A 12742-nucleotide genomic window follows, 5' to 3' on the forward strand; every position below is an offset into this window, starting at 1 on the left:
AAGGATTAATGTGGAATATATCACAATTAGCGAATTCCCGCGTATACTCTAGGAACTTACTGTAGTAACAAGATAGTCATAGCAAAAATAGAAATGCCATCAATACTACACGGATCAATGCACGAACAGAAACTTAGCACAAGATATTCATCAGTACTATGGTACCCCGAATTAAATGATTTTCATCAGAAGGAAATGTTTCGCACACAAGTTGTTTGGATCAAAGGAAGGAAATCACCAAAATTAGTATAAATGCATTTCCTACGCCTTATGTATAAGTATTTTTCTGATCAATATAGTTCACATGTACATGGTGACATGGTCAAAGTAATTACCAACCACTTTAGGGTTTCCCTAAAAAAGGAAACCACGCGCAACGGTGGCTGGCCGGTCATACCCTAGCACAAGGCTAGGGTCTCCCCTGCCTCCCGTCGGCGCAGCCATCGGTCTACCTTGTCTTTTGTGGTCTTAGGGCCATGGAGGTGTGGTGGATCCCGGTCTTTGCCGATGGGAGGTATTCGTTTTTGTTTTGTTTTGTTAGGGTTTGTGTCCTACTCAAAGATGTAAGGCAAATGCGTCTCTCTGCAGATGGGAAGGTCCTCCACGCCTAGTCCCCGTTCCGATGATGTTCCTAGCATTGTTGGAGGGTCTGTGGAGGTTTTTCTCTCGCAGGTCTCATGGGATTCTGTCGGCGTTTGTCTTTGGTGGATCCATGTGGATCCGGTCTTCGTTCTTTTGTGTTCGTGTTTATACAAGTTGGATACTTCCATCTACTCTTCTGTTCATCGGCGGAGGTTTTTGTTTTGATGCGTTGGTTCTATGGGGCCTTAGCATGACGACTTCATGACTGTGTACTACAACAAGGTTTTTCCGGCTCCGATGACGGAGGGGCGATGACACGACGCTCCTTCGGCTCGCTTCAGTGCTTGTAGTCATCGCTAGGTGGTCCATGGATCTGGAGACATTTTTTTTACTTCTGGTGTTCTTTGTACTGTCTTGGCAGTTGATTAATAAATTGGAAGTTTTCCCTGCAATTTGTTTACCAACCACTCTAATTCTCAGGGCCTAAAAGTGGGGTAGCGGTAGAAATAGGAATCGTTCCTATGGTAACACTATCCATACATTTGGTTCAAAGAAACAAAGCAAGGGTACAATGGATGAAAGAAAAACTCCTTTGATCCAGTTTGTTTCAACAGAAAAACATATGATTTCTTTTTGAGGATTAACATATGAATTATACTTATCTTGGACCTCTTTTCCCATTTGTCAGCACGAACAACGAGACTAGCTCCTCAGGGGTATATAATAAAATTCTCGTTATAATTTTTGGAGTGGTTTACTTGATTCATATTTATTAGGATTCTTGTAATTTTCCCGATTCATGTAAATTAAATCGTAAGGTCTTATTTGGTTCACAGAAATAGTAAACTTAGGAATGGAGGAAACCATAGGGATGACAAAGGAATAGAGGTCTAAAACTAAGGATTCAAAAACAAAGGAAAACAAAATGCACTGGGCCATCAGTACAACATAGGAAAACGGAGGAAGACTTGCATCATTCGATGATATGACAACAATCTGATTTTATTATTTGGTTAGTTTTCTCACGTAAAGCACATAATTAGTGAATTTTTTATTCATAGAGTGATCGATCTACCTCGGGCATATACGTAACATGAATCCGAACTGGATTTCTTATTTCCTGAGAAATCACATGGCTAGAGCATCACAGGAAATCGGAGGCGTGTTTCCTATGATCCGGATGACTATCTTGTCTAAATTCCTTATTCTTGTAGATTTTTTTTGTGAAAATCCTTTGAACTGAACAGGGCCTAAAGTTTACAAAATCCATGTGTTTTTCAACGACTGTTTCACGCACGTATCTCTATCGTATTCCTATGTTTCTCATGTTCTTGTGTATTAATACTGCATATAACTATATAATTAAGGTTGATGGATCAGTTATTATACTTGATGTGTATAATTAATAAAATTATTGTGCACTTCTACGAAACAAGAACCCCCTTCTCTCGACCGTCGACAGAAAGATGCTTCTCAACCATAGGCCGGCCGTTCCCTTATGCTTGAGCTAGCTTTCCAGGTAGACCTATCATTCGAGCACAAATTTAAAATCAGATACGGTACTGCAACTTTTACGTGAGAGATATATAGAAATGTTCCAAAACTTTTGAAACCTACCGCATTAGCGTAAGTCGGATGGCCAAACCTTCGCAATCGAGCACCGTGATGATAGCATTATGGGAAGCTTTTTTGACGAACTGGTTGGATTATATATTCATGCATGGTCCGTACTGTCAATGCGCCACTTAAAAAACCCGGGTACTCAGGTCGCGTGTGTTTTTGTCAAACGTTAGGGTCCGTTTGCCACGTGATATACACGACCAAATTGATTATGTTAAATTAGAATTTTCTCCGGTTCATCGGAATCAACTTACAGACGTGAAAGCCACTACATATATAGTGGCATGGTATCCGCAAACAAGAAGAACATACTCTTGGTTTGAGTAGCCAATGTGACAATATTTTTCATAGTATATATGTGGGGTATAACCGTGACAGACAAGCACATTTGCATATCTATGCATGTTTCACCTCCATTCTTCAAGCCAATTAAGCTACCATAGTGCCGTGCCATGCGTGTGCATGCATAATGTACTAGCTATCTCTGCAGCTTTGGGCATTTTGTTTTAGTGGTACGCGGTCGTGGACGTTGGTTTTGGTCGGTGGAGAAATACTATTCGTAGCATGGATGGTAGGTGCAGGAGTACCGGCCGGCCTGCAGACTTGTTAAGTTCAGTAGACATCACACGACCACCTACCCTATTACAGAAGAGGCAGTACTATTCTTGAAGGGAGCTCCAGCTACATACGCACGTCATGGAGCTGTGTGTAAAGGTGACATCGGGCGGGTCGCCCGGCCGGGAACGACGACATGCGTGCATGCAGCTCATGCACGCAACAAAGTCACTGCCCGAAGCTTGCTTGGTTACGGGTGCTTTGTATATTCCAGGGTCGATCGAAAGAAGCTGGCTAAATGTTCGAATGGGAACAAAAGGTGCGTTACTGTATGTAGTACGACTTGATTAGAGCATCGTCAACCGCCGCGCTATACAAGCGCCGCGCCGTAAAAAAAGTCTGTATTTAGCGCGCGCGCGACGCGGCGGCAGCTCCAGCGGGCGCGTAAAAACGGCGCGCGTCATTTTTAATTGAGCGCGCTGGCCAAAACGCAATCCCGCGTCCATTATTTGCTGCGCCGGCTTCCGCGCGCGCGACTCTTCCGCGCTCGCTCTTTCTTTCTTCTGCGCTCTCTCCTGCTCTCTCCTGCGCTGGCTGTGCACTCTCTGCGCTCGCTCTGCACTCTCACGACCGCCCCCATCTGACCGCGCCGCCGCCGCCGCTCGCGCCACCGTTCGGCGCTGCCCTGGCCTATCCCCGAGCCGCCGTCGCCGCCCGCGCCCGCCGGCGCTTCCCCGGCCTGTCTCCGCTGCGGCCGCCGGCCGCGCCCCCCATTCAGGCGCTTCCCCGGCCTCCCCGCGCTGCCGTGCTTCCGCCCCACCCCTCCTAGTCCGGCCGGCCCTCGCGCGCCTCCGACGTCCGAGCAACAGCGCCCCACCGCTCGCTGCCGCGCCGCGCCCGCAAGGTGTTCGACAAAACGCCTACAAGGTATGTATTGCTTCAAATTTATAAATTTGGTGCATGTTTTGAATTGTAGTTATTTATAGTATAGTATTGAACATTGTAGATGAGTTCGTCGTATGATTCTTCCGAAGAAGAATTTGATATGGAAGAGGAGGAGGATCTTGCAATGATCATAGCTATGCATATCAATAAAAAACCGAAGCACGGTGATTCGGTTATGGGTCGGGAAATTTTTTGGAGAGATAGGATTGATGCCCATAACAGATTGATGAAGAACTATTTCGTGGAGAATCCCACATACCCGGAGTCGTATTTTCGTCGCCGGTTTAGGATTAGCACTGACTTGTTCAAGCGCATTGCAGAGAAACTTGCGAGCCATGACCGGTTTTTCCAGCAAAGGAGGAATGCCGCCGGAGAGCTCGGGCATAACACCTTTCTGAAGGTGACAGCCGCTTTGCGTATGTTGGCATACGGTATCCCGGCTGATTTAGTTGATGATCACTTGGCTATGGGTGAGAGCCAAGCCATCATGTGTGTCAAGCGCTTTGCAGTGGGAATTGTGCAAGTGTTTGGCGAGGAGTATTTGAGGTCTCCCACTGCTGAAGACGCCGCAAGGCTATTGGCGATGAACAAATCTCGCAGCTTTCCTGACATGCTTGGCTCAATAGATTGCATGCATTGGAGTTGGAAGAATTGTCCAAAGGCATGGCATGGGCAATTCCATGGCCAAAAAAGGGTTCCACTATAATCCTTGAAGCGGTGGCCGATCATGAGACTTGGATTTGGCATGCATTCTTTGGAATGCCTGGATCTTTGAATGACATCAATGTTGTCAACCGGTCACCACTGATGAATGGTGAGTTGCCACCGGTGCAGTTTATAGCAAATGGTCGTACGTACAACTATGGCTATTATCTAGCGGATGACATCTATCCAAAGTGGCAAACCTTCGTGAAGCCGTTGAAAAAGCCAGAAGGTAAGAAAAATCTTGATTTTCACAATGCTCAGGCGGTTGCTAGAAAATATGTGGAGAGAGCATTTGGGATTTTACAAGCCCAATTTGCTATTGTGAGAGGACCGACTAGATTTTGGGATCAAAAAATGCTTTGGTACATCATGCACGCTTGTGTGATCCTGCACAACATGATCATCGAGAATGAGCGTGGCCAAGATGTAGACTACTCACAGTATGAGCTCTTGGGACATCCCGTGCGAGTGCGACGGAGGGCTGAAAGGGTTGCCCGTTTTGTTGCCTCGTATCATGCCATTCGACGTCCCGCAACACACAATGATTTTCAGAAGGATCTGATTGAAGAGTGGTGGGCATGGCATGGACGACAAAGAGCATGATTTGATTGCATTATTTGTATTGTATTGTTCATGAACTATTGGTTGTGTTTATTGCATTATTTGTTGTACTGAACGAGAAACTATTTGGTTGAGTTGTAATAACTATTTATTGTTGATTTATTTTGTTTGTTTGATCGTTTTTCTCACTATTTATTGAAATGTATATGTGGTCTGTGCCTGCTGCGCGCGCTGCATTTTTGGGCACTGCTGGAGCGCGGCGCGCGCTGCATTATAACGCGGCTATTGAAGCCAGCGCTAAACCAGCCGGCGCGCGCACTGTAGAAACATTTTTTTAGGCACGGCGCGAAGCGCGGCTGTTGGAGATGCTCTTAACTACTTGGAACGGGTAGTGCCTAGTGAGTGCATGAGACATCTAGCTTCATATTGTGGTCGTACAACACGACTCCCATTGCCCGCATATATTCTCGACCCCCATAAGTCCAAACGTTCGGATTTTGAGCATATCACCCCGAACGTCTTTTCCTGGCAATCTTTACCTAGTAATAAAGAGGCTATTGCTTCCGTCGGAAAATCCACCGAGGTGATTTTACAAAAAAGCCCTTACTGTTTATGACATTAAACTCGTAGTATATATTAAATATTTTTTTAAATACTCATATCTTTTAAACCGTAACTCCAAATTTAACATATTATACATGGAATTTGATTAAAAAATACGTAGAATTTAAATATGATATTATTTTATCTGTTAAATGTTTAATAAAAATAATATCTAGGGTGCAATCTTAATAAATAAGTCATTATTCGTCTTTCTTTCATACCGGTACTCATCCGGGTTGGGGATGAACACGTCAACAAAATCAGGATTAGAGATGAAGGTCACTTGACTGATTCTTTGTACGTATTAAATCTACATGCAAGCCGTGTTAAAATAGAAGACCTGTGAAATTTTGAACTGCATTTTTGTAGGATAAGACCATCTTTATTGTATCGTAACTATAAATCTCAAATTATAGACATTTTTTATAAATTAAGAGCGTGTGCCGTGTGATATTTCTTTCTCCCATTGCAACGCATGGACCCTTTTGCTAGTTGTAGTTAACGTGAGACCACAACTTTAGTTGTTAAAACATGACAAATTTGTTTCAGTTCATTTTTTTTGTCAGAAAATTGTCTTTGTTTGTCAGTCTCGCATGAACTAAAGTTGTCATGAAACTACTTACTCCGGCGCAAAAGAGGGTAAATGGTTCCTAGAACACTTATGAGCATAATGACAAGGAAACATGGACAGTCGAGAGAGTCGAGGAGGGAAATTTCCGAGCGTCCTATCCTCTCGCCGGCGAGGGTGTTGACCCCTGCATCCTCCACTCGCTTTGGTGGCAGGAGGAGATGGGGATCTCGTTCCTCTGTTTGAGTCCCGTAGCAAGGGTTAGGATAGTCACAGGCGACGTCGATTTGGGGATCTGGTCACCATTGTTCGAGAGAAATAAGTCTGTCGCTTCTTTCCCTTGTTGGTGCGGGTGGTTCCGGCATGAGGATGGTGTTCCTCTCCTGCTGATCTACGGATCATGAAGACTGTGGGATGTTTTTGTTCCGTGTGAGTCTTCGGATCATACAAATTTCTTCGATCCTCAGGCTGGTCGACGACTCGGTCGTGTGAGTATCACCCCCCCTCCATGTCTGTCGTGGCGCCAACCAGTTGCCCATCGACAACGCGAAGGTTGGGTCCTGGTGTGATAGTGGGGGTGGATCACTGGATTTTCGTGAAGAGTCGTCGACGGTGGCTGTCTCTCTCGTGTGCTAGTCCTTCATGGCCGAGGTTGGTGACCTCCTATCCCTCATGTCTGTCTACACAAGTGTGCTTGCTCCAGGTGGAGCGGGAGTGTTGTCGGCGTGCCATCAACCCGCTCCAAGGAGGCAAGGAGTGTGGCCTTCGATGACTTGTCTGAGGACTTTATTGTAATTTTATTTACCTTCGGGGTGCTTTGTAGATTTGTACAACATCTAAATCTTCAATATAACCATAAGGTCCTTTTGGCAAAAAATTATTTTAGATCAGAAGGTTAAATATAGGTTTTTTATCAATGTATAAATATAAAACTTGGAATAAATCAATTAGTTGTCTGGTTCCAAAGAAATTAAATAGAAGCAAATAAATGGTTGCTAGACAACAGCTACTCTCTGCTGTCTGCTCCACCTCCACCCGCGCCAAGTAGCCGTTGAACCGCGCCTTCGTCCCCGACCCACCCACGGCCACGATCGCCTTTATTTATTTTCTGGAAAAGAAACGGCAGCCGGTGGTCGCCGTCTTAAAACCGACCCCCGCCACTCTGTCGCCCACCTCCTCTGCTTGCAATTCTGGCCAACGTCTCTCCCTCCCTCCCTCGTGCCCAAAGAAAACCAGCCATGGCGATAATGCCGCCGGAGCAACAACGCGCCGCCATGTCCGAGCCCCTGCTTCCCTATCCAGCCTCCCTCCCCTCCTCCGCCTCCTCCTCCTTCTCGGCGTCCGCGTCCTTCCCCTCCTTCTCGGCGTCCTCCTCCCCGTCCGACGCGGCGCCGGTTCCCATACCAGCGCGGGGCGAGCCGTTGGCGGCGTGCAAGCCGCTGGCCGTGCTGCGGGACGCGCACAGCCGTGGCGGCGGCTCCGTGTCCTGCCTCTCGCTCTGCGGCGAGTTCCTGCTCAGCGCCTCCACGGGGTCCGACATCGTGGCCTGGCAGCTGCCGGACCTCCGCCTCTTTGCGCGCTTCGGGGGGCACGGGTGCGGGGAGGGCGCCGTCAAGGCGCTGGCGGCGGCCGGCGGGCGGGTGTTCTCGGCGCACCAGGACGGCCGCGTGCGCGTGTGGCGCGTGTCCCGCAGCTCCGAGAACGCGTTCAAGCTCGTCGCCGCGCTGCCCACCACCCGGGACTACCTGGGCCGGGTGTTCCGCCAGGCCAGCTACGTGCAGGCCGGGCCCCGCCGCGGCCGGCGCCGCGGGCGGCGGCTCTGGATCGAGCACGCCGACAGCATCTCCTGCCTCGCCGTCGCCGCGCAGGACGGCGTCGTCTACTCCGGATCCTGGGACCGGACGCTCAAGGTGTGGCGCATGTCCGACCTCCGGTGCCTCGAGTCCGTGCGCGCCCACGACGACGCCATCAACGCCGTCGCCGCCGACTGCGGCGTCGTGTACTCCGCCTCCGCTGACGGCCGCGTCAAGGCGTGGGAGAGGGGCAAGGTCGGCGCCGGCACGCACACCCTCCTGGCCGTCCTCGTCGCCCGCGACGGCGTGTCCTGGAACGCCGTGGCGGCGAGCGGCGACGCCGGTGCCGCGGGGAGGCGCGTGTACGCGGCCGGCTCTGACGGGCACGTCCTCGGCTGGGACCGGCACGGCGGCAGGTGGAACCTCGCGTGCAACGTCAAGGCGCACGCCATGGCCGTGCTGTGCATGTGCGTGGCCGGCGATCTCGTGTGCACCGGCTCCGCCGACAAGACCATCGGCCTGTGGCGCCGGCAGCCGTGCGGCGGCCTCGCGAAGGTCGGCGCCGTCGGAGGCCACGAGGGCCCCGTGAAATGCATCCAGGCCTCCCTGTGCAGGGCCAGCAATGGCTATATGGTGTACAGCGGCGGGCTGGACAAGAGCATCAGAGTCTGGTGGGTGCCGAATGCGGACAACGGCGACGAGCGGCCGCGAGAGACGGGCGCCAAGGATCACAGGCCCTGCGTGTTGTTGGGGTGAAGAGTGTGATGTGGCCATGCTAGAAGTCTGTACATTTTGCCGGAGGAAGCCCTGCGTGTTCTTGAGATTGTTTTTGGTTTTGGTTTTGATTGTTTTGGCAGCATTGGATGGCTGGCTTGGTGATTGTAGTGGAGAGGACGAATTGAATTTTTAAGAGTCGCAGAAACTAGTCATAGGCTGGTTCTAAAATAGCCGTAAACTGTAAAAAGTATAGCACCTATACTCTGTTTTTATATAGGTTTTTTGGTTTTGCATTTATTTAATTTTAGTTTGAGGCATGACTATAAATGCAATGAAAAAAGTTAGCAGTGCTTTGGTGTGGGGTCGGCTGTTTTGGCTCTGGATGCATATACTCTCGTATGAACGCTGTATTTCTTACCTACTCTGGTGCTGGGTGATCCGTCATTGGCTCGAGACGGAGTTATCAGTGGCAAACGCTCTGATTGGAATGTACTCCAGAAAGAATGAGCTAGGCCATGCCCTGTCGGTGTTCGAGTCGATGCCGGTCAAGGACCTGGCCTCATGAAATGCTATACTATCTGCCCACAGCCAAGACTTCAGAGTTCTCATAATGTTTCGTCGTATGGTGGACTCCGGAGCACGGCCGGACGAGACCACCTTCATGGCGGTGCTCTCGGCGTGCGACAATCTAGGATTGGTGGAGGGCGGCATGAGGCTGTTCTCTGAGATGGAGAACAAGTACAGAATTCAGCCTATTGTACAGCACTGCACCTCTCTGGTGAACATGCTAGGCAAAGCAGGGATGGTCAGAGAGGCATACGAGTTCATGTCGAAGCGGGCGTGTCTCGGCAACGAGCCAACAGTCTTGAGGGCTTTGCTGCATGCTAGCTCAGTACATGGCAACATCAGGATAGGAGAAATCTCCGCGGAAAAGCTGTTCGACCTGGAACCTGAAAATGCACACGATTTTGTAACTCTGATGAAGATGTACGAAAACACGGGTAGGTTGGAGGACCTTCAGAAGGTGAAGAAGATGATGAGGGATAAAGGGCTTTAACGTTTGGCCTGTTGGATCATCACTGATCACAACCTCTATATAGAGCTCCACCATCTTCTTTCCTGGTGATTTCTTACCAGTTTGGCCCTGCATATCTTTACCTAATCTTTATCTTTATCTTTATCTATTAATAAAGCACCTATTGCTTCTGTGGTACGTCAAAATTGCCTTTAAAATTATCTAATATTATCCACCAATGCTATCTATAAGTTATAAAAAACGTTTTGCAGGGAATCCTCGCATGGGCCGGCCCAAGCATAGGGGCCCCCTATACTACGCTCTGCTCGCTGGAAAATAAACAGCACGTCCATTTGGGCCAGCCCATGGACGGGGGCCTAATTTTTTATTTGTTTATTATTATTTATCTTTTCCTTTTTATTTTTTCTAATTCAAGTAAAGCAAAAGAAAACTTTGGCAATTCATATATTTACATAAATGCTTGATAAAACATAAAATATTTGTGAACTAAAAAATTGTTTAGGATTTTTGTAAAAATGTTTGCATATTAAAAAAATCATAATTTTGAAGAAAACATTCGTGAATCAAAAAACAACCATTTTGTCCTAAAAATTTAAGGACGTAATATGATTAGCATCCTTGAAGATTATAATTATTTTTCTCCCGTTGCAACGCACGGGCCCTTTTGCTATCTACTAATAAAGCAAATTGTGTTTTTCCCGTACGTCATTCAAATTACCTTTAAAGTTGACTAAAATTACATACCAATGCCACCTATAAGTCATAAAAAACGTTTCAAACAGGAAAATCTCTGGACTGGGCCAGCCCATGTAGCCACCTCCTATATTACGCTCTGGGCGTTGGAAAAAGATGCAGCACATCTGTTTGGTTCGGCCCATGCGTGGGCGCCTGTTTTTTGGTTTAGTTTTTTTATTTTTCTTTTCAGTTCCATTTTGTTTTTCTACTTTAAATAATTTAGAACTTCAAACAACTTTTTTCAATTTTAAGAAACTGAGAATTTCGAAATAAAATATTCAAAAAAACATATTTGTTTTGAGAATTCAAAAACTACTCAGGAGTTTTGAAAAATGTTTGCATATAAAAAATGTTTAAACTTTGAGAAAATGTCCATAAAATAAAAATGTCAATGATTTTAAACAAAAGTCGGTGTAAAAATCTTAAAAACAGTTCTTGCCTCTGTTTTTAGTCTCATTTTGTATTTTCATTTTTCTGTTCCATTTTTTAGTTTAAATAATTTAGAACTTTGAAAAACTTTTGCAATTTATAAAACTGGGAATTTTGAAATAAAACTTTGAAGAAAATATAAAATGTTTGTGAATTCAAAAAATGCTCAGGATTTTTGTAAAAATATTTGCATATTCAGAAAAATGTTCATAATTTTGAGAACAATGTTGGTGAAAACAATAAAAATCCATGATTTTGAAAAAAAGTTTGTGTATTATTTTTGAAGTGCAATTGAAAAAAATGTTTGCTAATTCAAAAAATGTCTTAAAATTTTAAAGACATAATATGATCAGCACCATTGAAGATTATAATTTGTTTTCTCCCGTCACAACGCACGGGTCCTTTCGCTAGTAAAACAAATACTAGTAAACAAAATTTAAAAATTCTGTTTTTTTAAGAAGTTCTAGTTATTGTAACAATTGTGCTTGAAATTGTTCATGTGAAATTGTAACCGCTTTTGGCCGGTGCTGGTGTGTCGCGGCGGAGTGCACGGGCTGGTGGCAGCGCGGTGCTCTTTCATGGCGGGATCCAGCTCGGTCAGATCTGCGTCGGTCGAAGGTGCAGGTGGCGGCCGGAGCTCGGCAGGAGATCTTATGGAGCGGCGGGCCTGGCAGGAGTCGGCAGCGAGCGATGCCGCGGTTGGGTGGCTGCAGCACCACCTGGAGGCAACAAGGCGAGTCCGCAGCCAGGTTAGTAGAGGCGGCGCTCTGAGGCTAGGTCAAGATGGAGTCTTGGCGAGCAGCGAGCAGCCGACCTCCTCTGTGCGGTGTGATGAGCAGCGACACTCTCTCGGTGTGGTGCGGCTTGGTTTCGTGGAGGATGCGGGTTCAACTGTCCCTTGGAATGGGCGATGGCTGTTGCGAGCGTCTTGGACCTTGCCGGAGGTGCGGGGTGGCTGCGGTTCCTTGTCCAGGCGGGGTGTTGATGGTGTGGCCGATGTTCTCCTCGCCGGGTATCCGGTCATTGGCCCTCGGCTTTGCAGCTACGTAGGTGCAGGGCTGCAGTGGCGGCGGTTTTGAAGCTTCTAGGACGGGGTTGCCCAATTCTAGCTGATGTGGTGAGATGCGACGTACGGATGAAAATCTTGCTCGGCTTATGTCGGGCCCGCGATGGTGGCATCTGTGGATGTCATTCCCCTCCTTGGAGGCGTCATCAAGGCGTGTTCGTCATGTCCCTCGCTTGCTTGGAGTTGTGGTTGTCTCCGGGCGAAAGCCATGATTCGGTTGGATCGACACAGTGGCGGTGTCCTCGACGTCGTTCCTCTATTGCGAGCATTGTGTTTGGAGACATGCTGGCTCCTCGTCGCTCTCCTCCGGTGGTGTGTCCAAGTCGACGTCTTTCCCGGTTCGGATCGAGTCCCGCCACCCACTTGCCACTTTCTCTTAGGCGATAAGAGTGGGTGGTGCATCGACTAGTGAAGTTCTGCGGAAGTTGGTGTTCTTGTACAAAGGTTATTTAAAAATTTCATGATTTATAATACCCTATCTTTTTGAGAAACAATAATTTTAAATTATATCATATGAATTAAGTGTGTTTAACAAATTAATAGTCACCAGACTATGGGTAATGTGGGCCACTACTATTTGATGGGGAAAAAGTACATGTGTTGAAACTGAAGAAACACGTGGACTTGCAAGCTAATAAAAAGGCAAGCAGTGAGGTGCCCTCTCACTTACACTCACAATGCCCAAAGTATATATGTACATGTAGGTCCTTGGTTTCATGACCCGTAAGTTCTGATTCCCATTGAGATTATGAGCATACATCATCCATACATTGAGGGGAGTGGATATTGCATCACGTCTAGATTTATTTCTTAGGTGTTGATTTACT

At 47.2% G+C, this 12742-nt stretch overlaps 1 protein-coding gene across 1 annotated transcript; it reads left to right on the forward strand.

The window, feature by feature from the left end:
• The first annotated feature begins 7273 nt into the window (after positions 1 to 7273).
• LOC123445474 (protein JINGUBANG) lies at positions 7274 to 8998 on the forward strand. Its single transcript, XM_045122457.1, has one exon. It carries the CDS (start codon positions 7378 to 7380, stop codon positions 8686 to 8688), a length of 1311 nt encoding a protein of 436 aa, XP_044978392.1. The 5' UTR covers positions 7274 to 7377; the 3' UTR covers positions 8689 to 8998.
• Positions 8999 to 12742: the final 3744 nt, after the last annotated feature.

The sequence above is a fragment of the Hordeum vulgare genome, chromosome 3H (assembly GCF_904849725.1).
Source record: "Hordeum vulgare subsp. vulgare chromosome 3H, MorexV3_pseudomolecules_assembly, whole genome shotgun sequence".
NCBI lineage: Eukaryota > Viridiplantae > Streptophyta > Magnoliopsida > Poales > Poaceae > Hordeum > Hordeum vulgare.